At 41.1% G+C, this 19,525-nt stretch overlaps 1 protein-coding gene across 1 annotated transcript in view; it reads right to left on the reverse strand.

Moving 5' to 3' along the window:
- Window positions 1-10,503: 10,503 nt before the first annotated feature.
- The window catches only part of LOC128689519 (uncharacterized), a 292,248-nt gene continuing 283,226 nt past the window's right edge, over window positions 10,504-19,525 (reverse strand). The window contains exon 7 of the mRNA XM_070086504.1: window positions 10,504-10,739. Within this exon, the coding sequence (XP_069942605.1) occupies window positions 10,504-10,739 (236 nt within the window). The remainder of the gene's footprint in view (window positions 10,740-19,525) is intronic.

The raw sequence follows: 19,525 nt of genomic DNA on the forward strand, positions 1-19,525 counted from the left end.
AAACTGGGTTGCTTAAATGTGCGTGGATGTAGTGTGGATGACAAGAAACAGATGATTGCTGATGTTATGAATGAAAAGAAGTTGGATGTCCTGGCCCTAAGCGAAACAAAGCTGAAGGGGGTAAGGGAGTTTCAGTGGGGGGAAATAAATAGGATTAAATCTGGAGTATCTGAGAGAGTTAGAGCAAAGGAAGGGGTAGCAGTAATGTTAAATGATCAGTTATGGAAGGAGAAAAGAGAATATGAATGTGTAAATTCAAGAATTATGTGGATTAAAGTAAAGGTTGGATGCGAGAAGTGGGTCATAATAAGCGTGTATGCACCTGGAGAAGAGAGGAATGCAGAGGAGAGAGAGAGATTTTGGGAGATGTTAAGTGAATGTATAGGAGCCTTTGAACCAAGTGAGAGAGTAATTGTGGTAGGGGACCTGAATGCTAAAGTAGGAGAAACTTTTAGAGAGGGTGTGGTAGGTAAGTTTGGGGTGCCAGGTGTAAATGATAATGGGAGCCCTTTGATTGAACTTTGTATAGAAAGGGGTTTAGATATAGGTAATACATATTTTAAGAAAAAGAGGATAAATAAATATACAAGATATGATGTAGGGCGAAATGACAGTAGTTTGTTGGATTATGTATTGGTAGATAAAAGACGGTTGAGTAGACTTCAGGATGTACATGTTTATAGAGGGGCAACAGATATATCAGATCACTTTCTAGTTGTAGCTACACTGAGAGTAAAAGGTAGATGGGATACAAGGAAAATAGAAGCATCAGGGAAGAGAGAGGTGAAGGTTTATAAACTAAAAGAGGAGGCAGTTAGGGTAAGGTATAAACAGCTATTGGAGGATAGATGGGCTAATGAGAGCATAGGCAATGGGGTCGAAGAGGTATGGGGTAGGTTTAAAAATGTAGTGTTAGAGTGTTCAGCAGAAGTTTGTGGTTACAGGAAAGTGGGTGCGGGAGGGAAGAGGAGCGATTGGTGGAATGATGATGTAAAGAGAGTAGTAAGGGAGAAAAAGTTAGCATATGAGAAGTTTTTACAAAGTAGAAGTGATGCAAGGAGGGAAGAGTATATGGAGAAAAAGAGAGAGGTTAAGAGAGTGGTGAAGCAATGTAAAAAGAGAGCAAATGAGAGAGTGGGTGAGATGTTATCAACAAATTTTGTTGAAAATAAGAAAAAGTTTTGGAGTGAGATTAACAAGTTAAGAAAGCCTAGAGAACAAATGGATTTGTCAGTTAAAAATAGGAGAGGAGAGTTATTCAATGGAGAGTTAGAGGTATTGGGAAGATGGAGGGAATATTTTGAGGAATTGTTAAATGTTGATGAAGATAGGGAAGCTGTGATTTCGAGTATAGGACAAGGAGGAATAATATCTTGTAGGAGTGAGGAAGAGCCAGTTGTGAGTGTGGGGGAAATTCATGAGGCAGTAGGTAAAATGAAAGGGGGTAAGGCAGCCGGGATTGATGGGATAAAGATAGAAATGTTAAAAGCAGGTGGGGATATAGTTTTGGAGTGGTTGGTGCAATTATTTAATAAATGTATGGAAGAGGGTAAGGTACCTAGGGATTGGCAGAGAGCATGCATAGTTCCCTTGTATAAAGGCAAAGGGGATAAAAGAGAGTGCAAAAATTATAGGGGGATAAGTCTGCTGAGTATACCTGGTAAAGTGTATGGTAGAGTTATTGTTGAAAGAATTAAGAGTAAGACGGAGAATAGGATAGCAGATGAACAAGGAGGCTTCAGGAAAGGTAGGGGGTGTGTGGACCAGGTGTTTACAGTGAAACATATAAGTGAACAGTATTTAGATAAGGCTAAAGAGGTCTTTGTGGCATTTATGGATTTGGAAAAGGCGTATGACAGGGTGGATAGGGGGGCAATGTGGCAGATGTTGCAAGTGTATGGTGTAGGAGGTAGGTTACTGAAAGCAGTGAAGAGTTTTTACGAGGATAGTGAGGCTCAAGTTAGAGTATGTAGGAAAGAGGGGAAATTATTTCCCAGTAAAAGTAGGCCTTAGACAAGGATGTGTGATGTCACCGTGGTTGTTTAATATATTTATAGATGGGGTTGTAAGAGAAGTAAATGCGAGGGTCTTGGCAAGAGGCGTGGAGTTAAAAGATAAAGAATCACACACAAAGTGGGAGTTGTCACAGCTGCTCTTTGCTGATGACACTGTGCTCTTGGGAGATTCTGAAGAGAAGTTGCAGAGATTGGTGGATGAATTTGGTAGGGTGTGCAAAAGAAGAAAATTAAAGGTGAATACAGGAAAGAGTAAGGTTATGAGGATAACAAAAAGATTAGGTGATGAAAGATTGAATATCAGATTGGAGGGAGAGAGTATGGAGGAGGTGAATGTATTCAGATATTTGGGAGTGGACGTGTCAGCGGATGGGTCTATGAAAGATGAGGTGAATCATAGAATTGATGAGGGGAAAAGAGTGAGTGGTGCACTTAGGAGTCTGTGGAGACAAAGAACTTTGTCCTTGGAGGCAAAGAGGGGAATGAATGAGAGTATAGTTTTACCAACACTCTTATATGGGTGTGAAGCATGGGTGATGAATGTTGCAGCGAGGAGAAGGCTGGAGGCAGTGGAGATGTCATGTCTGAGGGTAATGTGTGGTGTGAATATAATGCAGAGAATTCGTAGTTTGGAAGTTAGGAGGAGGTGCGGGATTACCAAAACTGTTGTCCAGAGGGCTGAGGAAGGGTTGTTGAGGTGGTTCGGACATGTAGAGAGAATGGAGCGAAACAGAATGACTTCAAGAGTGTATCAGTCTGTAGTGGAAGGAAGGCGGGGTAGGGGTCGGCCTAGGAAAGGTTGGAGAGAGGGGGTAAAGGAGGTTTTGTGTGCGAGGGGCTTGGACTTCCAGCAGGCATACGTGAGCGTGTTTGATAGGAGTGAATGGAGACAAATGGTTTTTAATACTTGACGTGCTGTTGGAGTGTCAGCAAAGTAACATTTATGAAGGGGTTCAGGGAAACCGGCAGGCCGGACTTGAGTCCTGGAGAAGGGAAGTACAGTGCCTGCACTCTGAAGGAGGGGTGTTAATGTTGCAGTTTAAAAACTGTAGTGTAAAGCACCCTTCTGGCAAGACAGTGATGGAGTGAATGATGGTGAAAGTTTTTCTTTTTCGGGCCACCCTGCCTTGGTGGGAATCGGCCAGTGTGATAATAAAAAAAAAAAAATGTTCTTTTTGCAGCATGTACAGGTTTCCCTCATCATTCGCGTTTTCAACTTTTGCAGGCTTCACACATTTGCGAATTCCCACCACCAAATTCCCAGCTGCCAAATTCCCAACTGCCAAATCATATTTAAGTTTCCTGCCACCAGCACGTCCCTACTACCCTCCCTCCAACTCCCACAACTGGCAGCCAGCCCTCCCACAACTGTGTGGTGAGTGTTTTGTTTGTTCATTATTTGCTATTAAACTACAGTATAAATATTGTCAACCCATTCATGACTGAATATTGGAATGGCTATTCAGACAGGTATTGGACAGTGACATCATATGTTTACTCTTAAACACGGCAAAGAATCAAACATTTCTGTAACTGCTAATAATAATAATAATAATGATAATACAATAGAATTGAAGGAAATTGTACAAAAATACGAGGGTTGAAGCAGTGGTGGAAGAAGTGGTTGACGCATCGTCAGTCAGTGTGCCTTTGTTTATGCTCGAGTGAGCATTAGTCTCCACACTCTAACCAAACATTTCACAATAATTCATTGTGTTTGGTGCTTGTAGATTGAGTGTGTTTGGAGTGGAAGAGGCAGTGGGTGAGGCAGTGGTTGAGGCAGTGGTTGAGGCAGTGGTAGAGGCAGTGGTTGAGGCAGTGGTTGAGGCAGTGGTTGAGGCACTGGTGGAGGCAGTGGTATTTAATAACAAACATGTTATTAAACCATAACATGTATGTATTTAGAACAATATTTTACGACATTTTCATGTATTTTATGATTGTTCATGGTTCAACAAGTTAAGGAAGCAGTATTATATTACATTTCCCTACAATATATTGGGGCACCAAACATTCGCGATTTTTTCAACATTCACGAGGATCTTGATACCTTAACCCTCACGAATGTTGAGGGAGACCTGTATAGTGTTCAGAAAGCTGTTGTAATAATAGCTCTGTTCGTTACCCCAGTCCAGAGATAAGTGTTCTCTAAGCCCATTGTAATCTGCTAAGTGAAAACTGGGGACCATTACTGAATTATCCCTACTGTCATAGTCCCATTCTATGCTAAAGGTAATTGATTTGTGATTGCTTGTGCCGAGTTCCTCTGTAATTTCAAAATTATTAACAAGGGTTTCCTTGTTTGCCAGATCCAACTCAAGCAGGTTATTTCCCTTGTAGGTTCTGTCACAAACTGGTTCAGAAAACAATCCTGAACTACTTCTAAGAAGTCGTTTGATTCTAAACTCCCACTCAAGAAATTTCAATCAATCTGATTAAAGTTAATGTCCCATAGAATTACTACATTATCATGCCTTGTGGCCTTAACAATTTCCTTCCATAGTAGTCTCCTCTGGTCCCTATCTAAGTTTGGGGGATGGTATATTACTCCTAGAATCAATTTTTCATGCCCCTCTGAAAATTCTATCCAGACTCTGTATGTGTTATTTCAGACTTAATACCCGTTTTTATGCAACAGTTCAAGCGATCTCAGACATACAGTGCCATCCCACCCCCCTTCCCGATACTTCTATCTACTTGGAACAATTTAAAACCTTGAATGTGACATTCCACAGGCATGTCCTGACTTTTTGAATTAAACCATGTCTCAGTGATGGCAAATACACCAATGTTACCTGCACTAGCAACTAATTTCAACTCGTCCATCTTATTCCTAGTACTACGGCTATTAGCATAATACAGTGGAACCTCAAAAATCGAACTGCTCCCAACACAACCAATTATGTAAGTGTATTTTTGTAAGTGTTTTTATAAGCGTATTTTTGAGGGTCTGAAATGGACTAATCTAATTTACATTATTCCTGATGGGAATAAATTCATTCGGTAAAGGCACTCGATCAACCTTCTGGACTGAAGAAAGTTCGATATTTGAGGTTCCACTGTATATTTTTAAAGACCCTCCTTTCTCTTTACCCTTCCTGCTCATTTCTGTTTTTCCACTATTACTGTCCTTGTCCCCTCATTCTGTCTATTACTAGTTCCCCTAGAACTCATAATATTACTACACTGGGACTTCTTTGTATTCCAGCCAAAACCCATACCATTAACTATTCCTAGTTTAAAGCCCTAACAGCTCCCTCCACTGCAGCTGCCAGTGCCCCCACCCCAGACCTAGATAAGTGAACCCCATCCCTGGCATACATGTCATTTCTGCCATAGAAGAGGTCCCAGCTGTCAATTAATGTTACCGCATTTTCCTTAGAGTATTTGTCCAGCCAGCAGTTTACAACAATTACCCTGGACAACCATTCATTTCCAACTCCTCTCCTTGGCAAAATACCACGTATGACAGGGTTCCCACCCTTCTTCCTAATTATCTCTATTTCTGACCTATACCTGCCAATCAGGTCCTCACTCCTACATCTGCCAACGTCGTTGCCTCCAGCACTGAGACACATAATAAGATTGCTCCTATTACCTCTCATGATGTCGTCCAGATGGCTAACAATATCCTTCATCCCAGCCCCAGGAAAACACACCCTCTGCCTCCCATTTCTATCCCAAAGACAAAAAGCCCTATACATTTACTTAATCTGAGTGTCCCCAACTAAAACAATGTTCTTAACTCGACTGGCGGTATTCACAACATTCTCGACGGTCTTAGTAGAGATGGTCTTCGCTGGGATGTCTTCACTGGCTGGCTTCACTGTTTTGTTAGCAATTCTCTTTGTTGGAAGATCATGGGTGGTCAACTCACATTCGTCTGGTAGCATAGAAAAGGAGTTTGAGGTTACCACAGCAGTCTCTTTTTTCTTCATTGTTTCCTCCTCTCCTTCTTGATCCTCAACTTCGTTCTATGCTGTCCGGCCACTGCCCAGGTTCCCTTCTTGACCTGAGGACTCGCAACAGGAGGACTACTACAAACCTTCCTGTTTTCCTCCATCAATCGCCGTATCTCAAGCTTCGCTACCCTCAATTCCTCTTTAACCCTTTCAGGGTTGGTGCCGTACTAGAACGGATTGCACACCAGGGTTGGTGCCATACTAGTATGCATAAATTCTAGCGCCTTCAAACCTAGCGAGAGAAAGCTGGTAGGCCTACAAATGAAAGAATGGGTCCATGTGGTAAGTGTGCACAGTATAAAAAATATCCTGCAGCACACAGTGCATAATGAGAAAAAAAATTCCAACCGTGTTTGTGCTTTAAAACAGCGACTTTGCAGTGTATTTTCATATACTATTTATGGTCGTATTCTGGTTTCCCTGGTCTCATTTTATTGAATGGAAGACATATTACAGAAATTGAGAAGATTTTGATTGGTTTCACAAAGAAAAGTACCTTGAAATTGAGCTCAAAGTAGCAGAAATGTTCGATTTTCGCCAAAGTTCAAAAGTAAACAAATCATGCCATGCGTCCAATACAAGTCAACTGGTGAGTCTAATATTCTTTCATAAGTGTGCTGATATTATTTATACCATTTCTACACAAATGCAGTAGTCTGCATAAGAGTAAATCTTTTATTTTTTGTGAGAATAAAAATTCAAAGTGGAAAGCAAAAGAAATGTAAGAGGCCTCTGGATGTGACTAATCAACAGAAAAAAAACGTTTTTTTAGCGCCAGGATGTCTTTCTTGTTTATTCTGGACCCTATTTGGAAATTGGCATCTTTTGAAATTTGTGTGAAATTGGCAAAATTGCCAATTTCTGACCACTTTATTGGATAGATGAAATAAATAAATGGTGGTTTCTTGTACTCATTTGATATAAAAAATGGAGTTCTAGCGAAATAGTTATGATTTTTGTCGACTGGTACATTGGAATTGGCAGAAAATAAAGCTCAAATTGGCGAAATTGCCGATGCGTAAACATCGTCGAGATTGCTAACTTCGTGAGAGCATAATTCCGTAAGTTTTCCATCAAATTTCACACTTTTATTGTCATTGGGATCAGGAAAAGATTCTCAGTCATTTCATAAGAAAAAATCATTTTTTTTTTTTTTTTAAATTTTGGACCCTAAGATCAAGTTTAGGAGAGGGTCTGCAGACCCTGAAAGGGTTAAGCTGCTGGTAAAGTTGCTCGATGGAGGGCATCTTGGTTTAGTCCACAGGGAGTACATTAGACATGTCCTCACTGAGCTAAGTACAGGTCACCACTGAGTTAAGTACAGGTCACCACTGAGCTAAGTACAGGTCACCAATGAGCTAAGTACAGGTCACCATATGATAAAGCTGTACACATGACAACTTTACACATAATAAAGCTCTACACTTGAGATTTGACTTAAACCTTTGAGTTTTTCTTCAACAGTGCTGTTAACCCTTTCAGGGTTGGTGCCATACTACTATGGCTTGCGCACCATACTACTATGGCTTGCGCACGTGTAAATTCTAGCGGTTTCAAATTAAGCGGGCAACAGCTGGTAGGCCCAAATTTGAGAGAATGGGTCTGCATGGTCAGTGTGCACGGTAGGAAAAAATTCAGGGACCCAGTGGTGCATTGTGGGAATGCTATTTTAGTACACCTTGCTCATCATACCTCACAGTAAGAAACTCCTCACTCCTCGGCAAACTGGGACACTTTTGTTCCCCAATGACACTTCTAATACAGATGGAAGTGTCAATGAAGATAAGTTTCAAGGCTTTGATGAGGTTGTGACCGAAACTAATGACCTTAATACTGGTAAAAGTGAGGAAAATCCAGATGGCCCTCAACCTTCCACCTCTGGTGCTAGGCCGTCTTGTTCACTTTCAGTTGTACCAGAACGAAAGAGGAAACTCATATTTTCCCATATCCAGGACTCAGATGTGAGCAATGGTGATGATAGTGGTAGTGAATATGAACTCCAAGTGCTTGACAACATTTCCAGTAGTGAGAGTGAAGTAGAATATTCTCCAGTGAAGCGTCAGTATATACAATGGTACGTATATGCACTCTGGTAGTGTGCCACATGCTATTCCAAGGGGAAGGTGTACATCTCAGAGTACATCCTGTGGCTGTACAACAGGAACAGATAGTGAAAATGAAGAAGATAGTGCTGCAATTGGGATGGAAAATGTGAATGCATCTGTTGGTGGTAGTGGTGGTGTCAGCGGTGAGGCACCAGCAGTGGGCCATGCTGCCACCCACGCCGCTGACTCAGCTGAACTACAACAAAGGCCACTGTCCCCAACCCACCCACCACACCAACCTCCACAACCACAACCTCCACAACCACTTGTCAGTACCCAGTACCCACCAGCAGACCGCACCTGGGATTGGCAGGAAGCTGACAATTTTGTTCCAAATCCCCATCACTTTGATGAAAGCCAAAGTGGAATACGGCCATCTTGTGCACTTGGGAACAACGCCACTGAACTGGAATGTTTTGAGTTATTCTTTGACGAACCCCTGATGGAAATTATTGTCAGGGAAAGCAACAGATACTTCGATTACACCATGGCAAATGCAATACTTTCACCAAAATCACGTCTACACAAGCGGAAACAGACAACTGTGGCTGAGATGTATTTTTTTTTTTTGCCACAATAATGCTTATGCCACATGTGTATAAGCAGTGTCAAATCATACTGATCGACAGACCGCCTGATTGCAACTCCAGGTTCCAGTGATATTATACCAGTGAATCAATTTGTGCTGCTGTTACGTATGCTTCACTTCTGAGACAAAACCAGGCCTGACAGAAATGACAGGTTATATAAGATTAGGAATGTGTTTGTGTATCTGAAACAGAAATTCAATATGTACTTTTATCCATTCTGGAAGCTTGTTATTGGTGAGTCTTTGATTCTGTTCAAAGGAAGACTGTCATTCAAGCAGTAAATACCAAGCAAGAGGAAAAGCTTTGGTATAAAGTTGTTTGTTCTTTGTGACTGCTACAGTGGTATTGTATTGGATATAATTGTGTACACTGGAAGTAATACATTGCGAGATACCAGGAAGTTACTGAATATCTCTGGTGATGTGGTTAGAACAATGATGGAACCATATCTTGGTAAGGGGCATATATTATATACTGATAACTGCTACACAAGCCCCTTACTGAGTGATTTCTTGCAAGTGAACATTACAGATATGTGTGGCACAGTGCGTGGAAGTCATAAACATATGCCTAGGTTCGACGCTGGCACTCGTAGAGGTGAGGTGCAGGCATTTGCTGCCAATGACATCATGGCATTTTGGTGGCATGAGAGACGAGATGCCACACTGTTGTCATCAGTTCATCCTAACAAAATGGCAGACACTGGCAGGCAGCATAGAGAGAGCAATGAACCCATTCTAAAACCTGCAGTTGTGATGGACTACACCCTCAATATGCATTCTGTGGACAAATGTGACATGCAGATTGGGTTTGCTGATTGTGTTCGCAAGAGTTATAAGTGGTACATAAAACTCCTTTTCCATATTATGGACATTTCCATGCTCAATGCTTACAATATGTATAAGATGAGGACCAGAAACAAACCACCATATGGCGAATTTTGTCTGTCTGTCATCAGACAAATAATAATCAAGTAAAAGGAACAACACCTGAAATAGAAAACCCCCCACAAAATTATCAACAACTACCTTCTCGTCTGAAGGCTGGTGATCACTTTCTAATGAAACTGCCTGCTACCGCTTTCAAGAAAAATGCTCAAAAGAGGTGTTATGTCTGCACATACAAAAAAAATGCCCGCAACAACGCAGAGACACTCGTTTTATGTGTGAGGAGTGTAAAACACCATTGTGCATAACACCGTGGTTCAAAAACTTCCACAGGCTCCAGAACTTCTAAGAACGTGTCTAGTGACTGTATATATGTACGTATATATAATATAGAAAAATTGTAATAAACAACATTTTACTTTGTTCCTTTGTGTAAACATGTTTTGTAAACAATACAGTGGACCCCCGGTTTACGATATTATTTCATTCCAGAAGTATGTTTAGGTGCCAGTACTGAACGAATTTGTTCCCATAAGGAATATTGTGAAGTAGATTAGTCCATTTCAGACCCCCAAACATACATGTACAAATGCACTTACATAAATACACTTACATAAATGGTCGCAATGGGAGGTGATCGTAAAGCGGGGATCGACTGTATAATGACAACAGTGTTTGTACAGTGATTGTGTAGTACAGAAAGAGTGAATATTTACAAAATAGTCCTCATGTTGGTCTCACAGGCCATAAAGTACTTGAAAAAAATATATTAAAAAATAATAGAAAAAGGTAGAAAAAAAAATAAATGATTACTGGGTGACTGGCAGTCGACAATGTTGCTGTATGCAGTTCAATTTCTGTCAACTTCACGCCTCCATACCTCGGTAAGTGTTGATGGCAAAAGAAACTTTTTTAGCCTATAAAATTTAGAAAAACAAAAAAGACTATTTTTTTCGAATATTTTTCAACCCTGAGAACAAGTTTGGGAGAGGGCCTGTCGACCCTGAAAGGGTTAAAAACCTGTCACATCCACTTCCCTCCATGTACCTTTTGTGGTGAAGACGTGACACTTCTCTGCATGAACTGGACCATTTCTTCACTGCTCTGTCACCGCCTAGTAACATTCTAGCAACGTCGAACGCCAGCTGCTCCTCTGTCTTGATCCCCAGATCACACAGCGCTACCACAGTGGTTTACATCAAATACTGTTTAACATATGACTGATGCACAGGAATACCAAGAGAAAGGCAACAATTATTATTATTATAACTAGTATTATTATTATTATACAGCCTCTCCTCACTTACAATGGGCTCTCTGACCAGTATTCAAACCTAATTAATGTATATTAGAGCTGATTTACTCTATTCTGTTTATTTCTAATATATAGTACACTACTGTATAAACATTTAAAAATATACCAGAAATGTTGTAAGTGGTGCAAAGGTGATACTGAAACAACATCAAAGATGACTGACACAAACTCACTATCATTATAGTAAGCTCCTCACTTAGTGACGAATTCATTTAACAAATTCATCACTTAACGATGGAACTCCGTCATTAAGTGAGGAGAGGCTGTATTCCTGGATAGCACTACACTCATGAAGGTTTCTCACTGGTGCACAGTAAAAGGATAGAAGCAGAAAAGAAGGTGGTCAATAAATCAGTGTCAGTTAAGAACTAAGCGAGCAAATTTATATAAGAAGAGTGCAAACCAATATCGAAAATGAGAGGAAGTAGCATAAATATTGTTAGGTAAGACACATATGCAACAGTTAGGTATCTTTATTATGAAACATTTCGCCTACACAGTAGGCTTCTTCAGTCAAGTACAGAAAAGTTGATAGAAGCAGAAGATACTTGAAGACGATGTAATCAGTCCATCACCCTTAAAGTTTTGAGGTGGTCAGTCCCTCAGTCTGGAGAAGAGCATTGTTCCATAGTATGAAACAATCTATGGAACAATGCTCTTCTCCAGACTGAGGGACTGACCACCTCAAAACTTTAAGGGTGATGGACTGATTACATCGTCTTCAAGTATCTTCTGCTTCTATCAACTTTTCTGTACTTGACTGAAGAAGCCTACTGTGTAGGCGAAATGTTTCATAATAAAGATACCTAACTGTTGCATATGTGTCTTACCTAACAACCTGTCGGTATTTTATACCATTTTAATGTTCAGCATAAATATTATAGAAGGCCAAGTTTATCAAAGCTGATGCAAAAGTAAAATGTAAATGTAGACCAGTAGTAATTAGACATTAAATGCAGTGAAGCTGTTATGCAGGGTTCTGCATGACATTGTACAGTGGACCCCCGGTATTCGATATTAATCCGTTCCTGAGAGCTCATCGAATACTGAAAATATCGAAAAGCGAATTAATTTTCCCCATAAGAAATAATGAAAATAAATTAATCCGTGCAAGACACACAAAAGTATGAAAAAAAATTTTACCACATGAAATATTAAGCTTAATGCAATAACAGTAGAATAATTGACACTTACCTTTAATGAAGATCTGGTGATGATTGATGGGATGGGAGGAGGGGAGTGTGTCGAAGTTGTTACTGTTTAGAAGGGGAATCCCTTTCCATTAGGACTTGAGGTAGAAAGTCCTTTTCATGGGTTACTTCCCTTCTTCTTTTAATGCCACTAGGACAAGCTTGAGAGTCACTGGACCTCTGTCGCCGTTCCTTTAAGATTTGTCTAAAATGGGCCATAACATTGTCATTGTAATAGTCACCAGCACGGCTTGCAATAGCTGTGTTAGGGTGATTTTCATTCATAAAGGTTTGCAGTTCAACCCACTTTTCACACATTTCCTTAATTTTTGAAGTAGGCACAATGGATTCCACAACTGGCGTAGGCTTCTCAGGGCTAGCCCCAAACCCTTCAAAATCTTTCTTAATTTCCATACTAATTCTCACCCTTTTTACCACAGGGTTGGCACTAGAAGCTTTCTTGGGGCACATGGTGACTTATTTTGCAGAAACAAGCACCAAAAACAGTGATAATATGGAATGTACCGAATGTATCCTTAGATGCGTGCACACTGCCTGGCTTGTAAACACTGGCACACATGGGGTAGTTCAGGCCACACGTGGACACGTCTCGTACGAATCGCATCGAATACCGGGTTTTCGATCGGATACCGAGGTGAAATTTATGCGTTAAAATGCATCGAATACTGGATTTATCGGATACTGATGCCATCGAATTCCGGAGGTCCACTGTAATGCATATACAGAAGAGAAGGGTATCATAACAGCATGAATGTTATAATTGCAAAGAATAATTTTACAATTCATAATGTGCATTTGGGGGTACTGTAAAGTACTCTAACGGTAACTATAAAGAAATCCTGCTAGGTAATTTTCCAACTGTGTTTGGGTACGCGGGGTAAGTGTGGCTGGGGGGAGTCACGTGGAGTCAGCATGGTGTGGAGGCTGGCATTGGAGATGCTGTGTATTTAAGCTAAGTTTGTAGTTGTGTGCTCCTTTTGTTTAGCTAACCCAAGCCATAGGCTCTTCTATGGCTTAACTGTATGGTCACCTAGGCTCTGATATGGTCAGGGCACTGTGGGATGAGTGACGAAATAAGAAATGGGGTTGGTATAAGAGTAGTGATGACCTGGCGCTGACTAGGCCGAGTGTTATGGTTACTGGACTGCCAGCCGCCTGCTTCTTGTGCCCGCTATGTGGGCGTTTAGCATAGAAGATAGATGAAGGTATTTCTAGAGAGTGTATATAGTGTTATGTTAAATAAATAGATATATTTTCCTAACTAGGATTTTTTGCCTAACCCTCTATTAACCAACCCATTGAAGTAACAAATGCTAGTTTAGAGCTTTCTGTTTTGACTGGCATAGCCCTGGGTGGCCTGTTTATGCTTGAGATGAGTGTAACTTTTACCTTTGCCCTTAGACAAGGCTCTAGCCCCCAGCTATCCCACTTTTCTGCATAACATGGGGGCCTGTATATGGGAGAATTATCAAATTTTATGTGGTGATTCAAGTTTGCAACCTGGAAAGTCAATAATCATTCTTTACTGGGTTGGTTAAAGGAAACATTCACTACAATACTCACACTAAAATAATAATTTACCTTTGTTTGCAATATTGCTGGTTTTTAGGGTGTTATTATTAACTAATACCCTGTGTATAATTTACCTTTGTTTGCAATATTGCTGGTTTTTAGAGTGTTATTATTAACTAATACCCTGTTCATATTTTACCTTCGCAATATTGCTGGTTTTTAGGGTGTTATCATTAACAAATACCATGTGCATAATTTACCTTTGTTTGCAATACTGCTGGTTTTTAGAGTGTTATTATTAACTAATACCCTGTGCATATTTTACCTTTGCAATATTGCTGGTTTTTAGGGTGTTATTATTAACTAATACCCTGTGCATAATTTACCTTTGCAATATTGCTGGTTTTTAGGGTGTTATTATTAACTAATACCCTGTGCATATTTTACCTTTGTTTGCAATATTGCTGGTTTTTAGGGTGTTATTATTAACTAATACCCTGTGCATATTTTACCTTTGTTTGCAATATTGCTGGTTTTTAGGGTGTTATTATTAACTAATACCCTGTGCATAATTTACCTTTGTTTGCAATATTGCTTGCTTTTCGGGTGTTATTAATACCTGATATTTTGTGCATAATTTCCACTGCAGGTGCAATCTTGCTGATTTTTGGGGAGGTTATGCTTACCTAATTTTCTGGGAATAATTTTCCTTTGCAGGTGCAGTAGCTCCATTTCTCTGCCAGGATTTTCTTGTTGTGTGCAATCCTGTTTAATTTTAGGGAGTCACATGACAATCACTTCTTGTGAATATACTACTTCAGTGTATGTACTTTGCTGTGTGCTTTATTATTTTATATCAGTAAGTTCTGTGGCTGATAGCAAGATTTGGTGCTATTATTTCTCAAAATGGCTGACACTAGTGAAAATTCTGTGGATGACATGCATTTGGAAGGTGACATTCAATCAAATTCCCATGATAGGAACCTGGAAAAGGGAGTAGAACTTGTATGTATGAAATTAGCCCTAGTGGCAGAAGAAAAGGAATGGTTAAGGATTGAATGTACAAAGATCCAGGAACAGAGAGCCTTAGAGGAGCTTAGGGCTCAAGAAAGTGCTAAAGAGAGGCAGCTTGCTTCTCACTCAGACACAGACACGAGGGTAGATGTTTTTCATTTGGATAAAGCCATAAAATTTGTGCCCAAATTCCTAGAGAAAGATCCAGACCAGTTTTTTCTGTTATTTGAAAGTACGGCCAAATCCCAAGTTTGGCCGGAAAAGGAATTCAAATTCAATTCAAATTCAAATTCAAACTTTATTCTCTATAAGTATTACAATGCTGAGTTTACAGAATTTGGTTATTGTGTGGTTTACATGTAGTAAAATAATAATTACAGAGTGTACCACTAGAACGCCTAGCATGGCTAGGCATTTCGGGCAGACTTATATTAAATCTTAGGTTTAAAATGTTACAGAATTATGAGATAAGTTGGTATTATGGCTAAGTGACTAAATACTAGTTGTGAGTTTAGCAATGTGAATGCTTTTGTTTTGGCACTATATATAGTTTCAGTATTGGAGTATCACAGGCCAACTTTTGACTAGTTAAGATTCATTATTTTGAGATTGAGATTGATATTTCTGTTTATGGTCAAATGGGTGAGTGAATGTAAGTGTGAACCACCAGGTGGTATTCGTATTATTAGTTGACAGGGTGTATCAGGGAGATAAGATGTTTTCTGATGGTAGTTTTGAAGGTGATGAATGTGTCTGCAGTTTTGGAATTTTCAGGTAGGGTGTTCCAGATTTTAGGGCCTTTGACATACATTGAATTTCTGTAAAGGTTTAGTCGGACACGGGGAATGTCATAGAGATGTTTGTGTCTGGTGTTGTGCCTGTGGGTTCTGTCACAACTATCAAGAAAGCATTTTAGGTCAAGGTTAATATTGGAATTTAAGGTCCTGTAGATGTAGATTGCACAGTAGTAAGTGTGGATGTACTGAACAGGGAGTAAGTTTAGATCTATGAAGAGTGGGGGGGTGTGTTGCCAGGGATGGGATTTAGTGATTATTCTTACTGCGGCTTTTTGTTGGGTTATTATTGGCTTTAGGTGTGTTGCTGCAGTTGAACCCCAAGCACAGATAGCATAGGTGAGGTATGGATATATAAGTGAATGGTATAGTGTGAGAAGGGCAGTTTGCGGCACGTAGTATCGTATCTTGGAGAGGATCCCAACCGTTTTGGATACTTTTTTGGTTATGTGTTGGATATGGGTGCTGAAGTTCAGGTTGTTGTCGAGGTATAAGCCTAGGAATTTGCCCTCATTATGCCTGGTAATTAGAGTGTTGTCGATCTTAATGTTAATTTGTGCATCTCCTGCTCTGCTACCAAACATAATGTAGTAGGTTTTGTCAACGTTACGCGTAAGTTTATCGGCTGTCATCCAAGTCGATATTTTGATCAGCTCTTCATTAACAATGGTGTTGAGGGTTGCAAGATATTGTCGAAAGATGCTTAGGGACCAGGCTGCAGCAGATGCTTCTCCAGTAAGTACACCAGTTACACATGATGTTGCTTGCACTGCAGTCTTGCCCCAAGGTATCCAAAGAAGACCAGCTGTCTTAGACCCTTGGATGAAGGTCTATTCAAGTAAGTCTACTGTGGCCTTACACCAAAATGAAGGTAGGGTGACGGGTGTGATGTCTTTGAGGGACACTTGTAGCACATACACCTTGCTTCGCAGGGGTGTATTGCCAGTGTCGGATGACACCTACACCGGATTGGACATTTTTCTTAAAGGGATACCTGGAGTCCCTGTCAGGACTCCAGTGCACAGGTTATGGGTAGAGTCTGCGTACCAGTCTGGGTACCTACCTGTAGGTACTGCAGAAGATGTACCTTTTGCAGGAGTTGACCTTCTACTAGGCAACAATGCTGTGGGACTCTTCAAAAGTGAGGACTGTTTGGTTTTGCAGGACCCTGCTTTACAAGGTGGTAATGACCTAATTGGAGCGATGGTGCCTGAAAATTTTTCAGTGCGTGCTAGGACTAAACAGGGAAACAAGGCAGGAGCTGTGCCTCCCTGTGATCCTTCTGTACAATGTGGTGATGGTTTGGGCCTGGGGAGCCTGTTCATTGAGCCTCACCTGCAGAAGACTCTGAGCAGTGATGAACCGGCTCAACCGGAACTTGGTTGGAGAAGTGGTCCTGGTGCTGATGTGGGAAAAAATCCCCTGACTCTGCAGCAACTGAGTGAGGCCCAGGAAGGTAGTGACCTCTGGAACGCTATTCACTTATCAGCTGTTGCGGAGGATGTGGTTCCCAAATTTACCAAATGTTTATTTTGCAGAGTTGGTCAAATGAGCAAGACTCTTTTTAAGGGGACCTGTGTCCAAGTGGCTGCAGCAGAACTATTAAAGTGTCATTGTCTGTATTTTTTACAGATTCCGAAGGAACGACATTTAAGTGTTAAGAAGGGACAGCTGACTAACCAGTGTTTACTAATAAATTCTTCTAACAGGTTACCAGTGGATATACCCTTTCTGAATAATTTTGTGTGTGTGGTTTTGAGATTTCTGGTGAAACATTTTTGTCCCTTAGGCTTTGCACGAATCACCCAGAAGTCATATTTTATGAAATGTCACGTAGTTTTGAGAGGCCTACTTGAGGTTAAATTTACCAATGTATATCATCCTAGGAGTCAACGAGAAGCACAGTGGTTTTCCCAGTCTCTCAGGGCAATGCACGTTTGTCTTACCCAGTACCAGAAGGACTGGGATGAGGGAATTCCCCTCCTTTTCATTATCGTGTGGGGAAGCACTCTGGAATCATTAAGTCATAGGGCTACGTGAGGATGTTGATGTTTCCCCCGCGGTGTTTTTTCTCAGTTTCAGAAACTGCTTGGCTAAGATGAGGTCGATGGCACTAGTGCACCAGCCTGCCAGTCCACCCAGGATGACGTGGGACCATGAGGTGGTGCTACATATTCTGGAAGCTGGAGAGATGGGATTGGCATTGGAGCCGGGTCCTGGGAAGGTCATGACAGAACTGTGTGGTGGCTTCAAAACAATGGTGGATAAGGTCCCTGAGAAAGATAATGTAAGCAGGAAAATTTTAAGAGATTGTGGAAGATTTGGATCTTCTGAAAGACGGGTTGTAGTGGTGGCTCAGCCATGGTGCATCTTAGCGAAAGAGCTTTGGGATGCTGAAAAATGGGGCCAGGGTAACCCCCATGAGGTAGAGGTTTCGGAATTTGTGCAATGTCAGCAGGCCTGGCATGATGCAAGCTGGGGTGAAATAGGTTCCTTGAAGGAAGTGAAGTGTTTCTTTCTAGAGACTGTGTTTGAACCCAGCTAGAGTTGGTGGACGTTGTCTTTTACTGGTCTCACACTAGGTGATACCTTGAACACGTGCACTGACTGCCGCCAGGTACATTTAAGAAATAAGGTTTTGTTTCCTCTTTATAAACTACGTGCAAATTGTGTGAATGAACCGTGGAGGGGTCTCCTGATTCCCATGACCATGTGTGCCAAGGACACACCCATATTTGTAAGTTTAATATCTCTGTACATGAACCTTTTGTATGCCATTAACCCTCAAGATCTTTTATGTGTAATCCTGAGTTACCCACCCCGAGTTTTGCAAAATGTTACAGGGGTTGGGGCAGTATTGTTGCAGGGTACATTATTATTATTATTATAATCAAAAAGAAGTGCTAAGCCACAAGGGCTATACAGCGCTGCAGAGTAGGGAAGGAAGCGAGGGTATTGGGCGGTAGAAGGGAGGAGGGATGGTCAGTAGGTTACAGAAAACAGCGGGGCAGGGGATAATGCGGGGGGTAGAGGGCAGCAAGAGATTGAGGTAGAAAGGGCTGAAGGTATCATCAGAGTTTGTGAAGTAAGTCAGTTGTTGTCAAAAAGTCAATGAGAGAGTCCGGATAAAAGGTGGGTCCATCAGCAAGAAGGGAAGGTAAAGAGAGAGCAGCGGAGCGAAGATGACATTGGAGGTATATTCTGTATGCTCGTTGATAAAGTGGGCAGTCTAATAGAATGTGGCTAACCGATAATGGAACCTGACAATTCTAACAGAGAGGAGCAGGGCGCCTCTCCATGAGATAACCATGAGTAAGACAAGTATGGCCAATGCGAAGATGGGAGAGAGTAGTCTCCCAACCTCGACACTGGTGACAAGAAGACGGCCAGTAACCTATACTCGGTTTAATAGACTGAAGTTTGTTACTGAGCAGAGTAGACCAACGCTGTTGCCAATGGGTGTGAAGGTGGGTAGCTATTGCAGCAAAATAGTCCGTAAATGGAACACCTCTATATGAAACTGGTAGGTCATGTACTGCTGACCGCGGAGCAGTGTCTGCCTGTTCATTGCCCTGTACGTCAACATGATCAGGGACCCAACAAAAAACAATATCTTTATGCTTGGAAGAGATGCGGTGTAGCCAAAGTTGGATACGGAGGACTAAGGGGTGAAGTGTATTAAATTTCTGTATAGCCTGTAAAGCACTAAGGGAGTCTGAGACAACCACAAATGATGACATAGGCATAGATGCAATATGGATAAGTACTGCAAGAATGGCATACAATTCAGCAGTAAAGATAATAGCCGAAGACAGTAAATGCCCTCGTACGATGCTGTCTGGAAACACTGCTGCGAATCCTATGCCATCAGAAGACTTAGAGCCATCTGTGTACACTGCAATGGCATGAGAATGAGAGTGGAAGTGGTCAAGAAAAAGATAGCGGGAAGCTACTGAAGACAGTTGGGCTTTCGAGCAAGGGAGTGAGAAAGAACAGACTCAAACAGCTGGAACTTCCCAGGGGGGTAGGGAAAAGTGAGATGCTACATGAACATAGAGAGGTGGTAATTGAAGAGAAGACAAGAGTGAATGTAGGCGAAGGGAGAAGGGATGGAGCAAAC

The sequence above is a fragment of the Cherax quadricarinatus genome, chromosome 18 (assembly GCF_038502225.1).
Source record: "Cherax quadricarinatus isolate ZL_2023a chromosome 18, ASM3850222v1, whole genome shotgun sequence".
Taxonomy (NCBI): domain Eukaryota; kingdom Metazoa; phylum Arthropoda; class Malacostraca; order Decapoda; family Parastacidae; genus Cherax; species Cherax quadricarinatus.